General features: G+C 42.5%; 1 protein-coding gene across 1 annotated transcript; it reads right to left on the bottom strand.

The window, feature by feature from the left end:
• Positions 1–6: 6 nt before the first annotated feature.
• Positions 7–1831, bottom strand: LOC119591340. The gene has a single exon (XM_037940074.1). It carries the CDS (start codon positions 791–793, stop codon positions 173–175), a length of 621 nt encoding a protein of 206 aa, XP_037796002.1. The 5' UTR covers positions 794–1831; the 3' UTR covers positions 7–172.
• Positions 1832–2156: the final 325 nt, after the last annotated feature.

The following is a 2156-nucleotide window of genomic DNA, read 5'->3' as shown; positions in this document are numbered from 1 at the left end:
ATACTCGACAACAGTATATATGTCAACTGTAAATAACTAGTAGTACTAAAAACCTAAATGTTGGGCATATCCAAACTGGTAAACAACCCATCATCATTTGCACTCCTCTGATAGTTCTCTATTATCACAGAATATTAACTGCTGTATACAGATACTTCTCCACACCCCCAGTTTAAACTTTATAAAGCTCAGCATTATTTCCATACAATGACATCGCAGCCTGACAGTCCACATTGTACCACCAGTCACACGTTCTTGTGGCCTGGTTGAAGAGCGTCTGGACTGGACACAGGAAGGAGTACATGTATCCTCCTGGCACGCACCAGTGCCACACCTGACATTGCGCCTCTGGGTCGGCGTAATACCCATCCAGCCGTCCTGTGCACGTGAAGCCAAGGTCAGGAGGGATGCTCGTGTAGGAGGGGTAAGGAAGGGATTCTGGAGGTGTTGCTGGGACCATGGTGGTAGGTGCTGGGCCATATGACATGGAAAATGTGACTGGCCTGGGGGTCGTTGTCGAAGGAGCGGCGACAGGGACACCATAGAAACTGCTGACAAATGGTGTTTGCGTGGTGGTCTGGCCATACATCCCCGCACCTTCGGCGATGTATGAAGAGTATGATGACGCCCTTTCCTGTGTGCCCACTGACGGGGATGACGGAGGTGTTGGAGTGTCACTAATTCCATTCCACGGTAGCTTCTCTGCCATGGTGACCGCCACCACCAGAAGGATATGTAATAAGTTCCTGGTAAGGGAAAGCGATAGGAGTGTTATCAGTGTTATGTGCAGCATCCCTCATGATGAAGACCTTACCTCATTATAAATCGTTTGTTGCATTCAGTCTCGGTCTTAAGAGTTGTTTTCAATGACCTTCATTTCCCATCCTAGCCTTTACTCAGGAGTTCTCCGGAAGTTTTGCAGATGAAAAGATAACTTATATATGTGACTAACACATTTAATATAAGATTACTTTGTATCTCCATCAATAGCGCAAAAAACATGCATTTCGTTATGATAGAAGGATGCAGAATAGGTTCTATCGTACACTAAAAGACGCCAAATAACACGCTAAAGCATAAAAAAAACTTGTTTCAGTCTCGAAAAAAGAAATCCAAAGTCTCCGTTGTCGTTCTTAGTTCAAGACCAAAGAAACGAGTCGCGTCCTTCTGTCAGCGTCTGCTGTCCAGTGCCACCAAGTGCCTTCCATCGTGACGAGTCATCACCTTTTTAGAATAAACTGGAAATGATTCTACACATCTAGTGTCATTAATATATATTACCGTGTTAGAAACGACTACTAGAAATACTTATCTACTTAAGGTTTCATCGAATATGTCTTTCGTCTTACCTTCTGTTCCGAAAAGTAAATGTATAAGAAAAACATGAAACTATCCCTCCCAGTATTAAGTAATAATTTAAAGTAAGCAGTGCGATGTAATGTTTGACAATAATAAATATGTAAATTATTGTTGAATTTTACAGAAATGGCTACTTACTACAAACTATTATCATTGACACTAATGACAACCAGTTAAACAAACACTGCCAAAAGTATAATATCAATTTGTACCAACATTTGGTTGTTTTTAAATCAATTGAAGTCACATTTCACCGCACTGATCACCGTCATACTATAAAAATGGAAAATATATTCAATACGAAGAGGGAATCCATTGTGGTCACACAGACGAAACACCTCCAGTCTTTTCGTCCAAATCGCAACTCGTCAATGTAACCGTCGTTGCCAGCTATTATGGTCGGAAAAGTATTTCTCTGTTGAATCCTATGAGTCGGTCTGCGCCGCCGAAGCGCGACCAGCCGTCGGTCCACTCACATGCTGACTGTCGTATGGACTGTGGCACAGTGTGTCACGTCCTTTTATCGCCTGCCTCCGCTCCCATCCCGCCCACAAACGACCACCCTTGTCACGCCCATGAACAAACACGTGTCCATGATGCGTGTCATGATGAAGATAGGTCAAGTTAGTTACAACAGCGCTAATTTTTTACTGTTACAAGATGCTTTTTCAACTGTCCTTATAATAACACTTAATGCAATCACGTTCTCCTATCTACGACAGTTTAGTCTTGTGTGTGATTTAATTTCATTTTGTTATGCAATCCTTCATATGCTTATAGGCCTACCACATAGAGTG

This window comes from Penaeus monodon, chromosome 28, assembly GCF_015228065.2.
Source record: "Penaeus monodon isolate SGIC_2016 chromosome 28, NSTDA_Pmon_1, whole genome shotgun sequence".
Taxonomy (NCBI): Eukaryota; Metazoa; Arthropoda; class Malacostraca; order Decapoda; family Penaeidae; genus Penaeus; species Penaeus monodon.
This window is presented reverse-complemented; position numbering and strand designations above follow the sequence as displayed.

Bases quoted from the DNA above. Each gene is read 5' to 3' on its own strand.
- LOC119591340 (XM_037940074.1), bottom strand. From the start codon at position 793: ATGCTGCACATAACACTGATAACACTCCTATCGCTTTCCCTTACCAGG.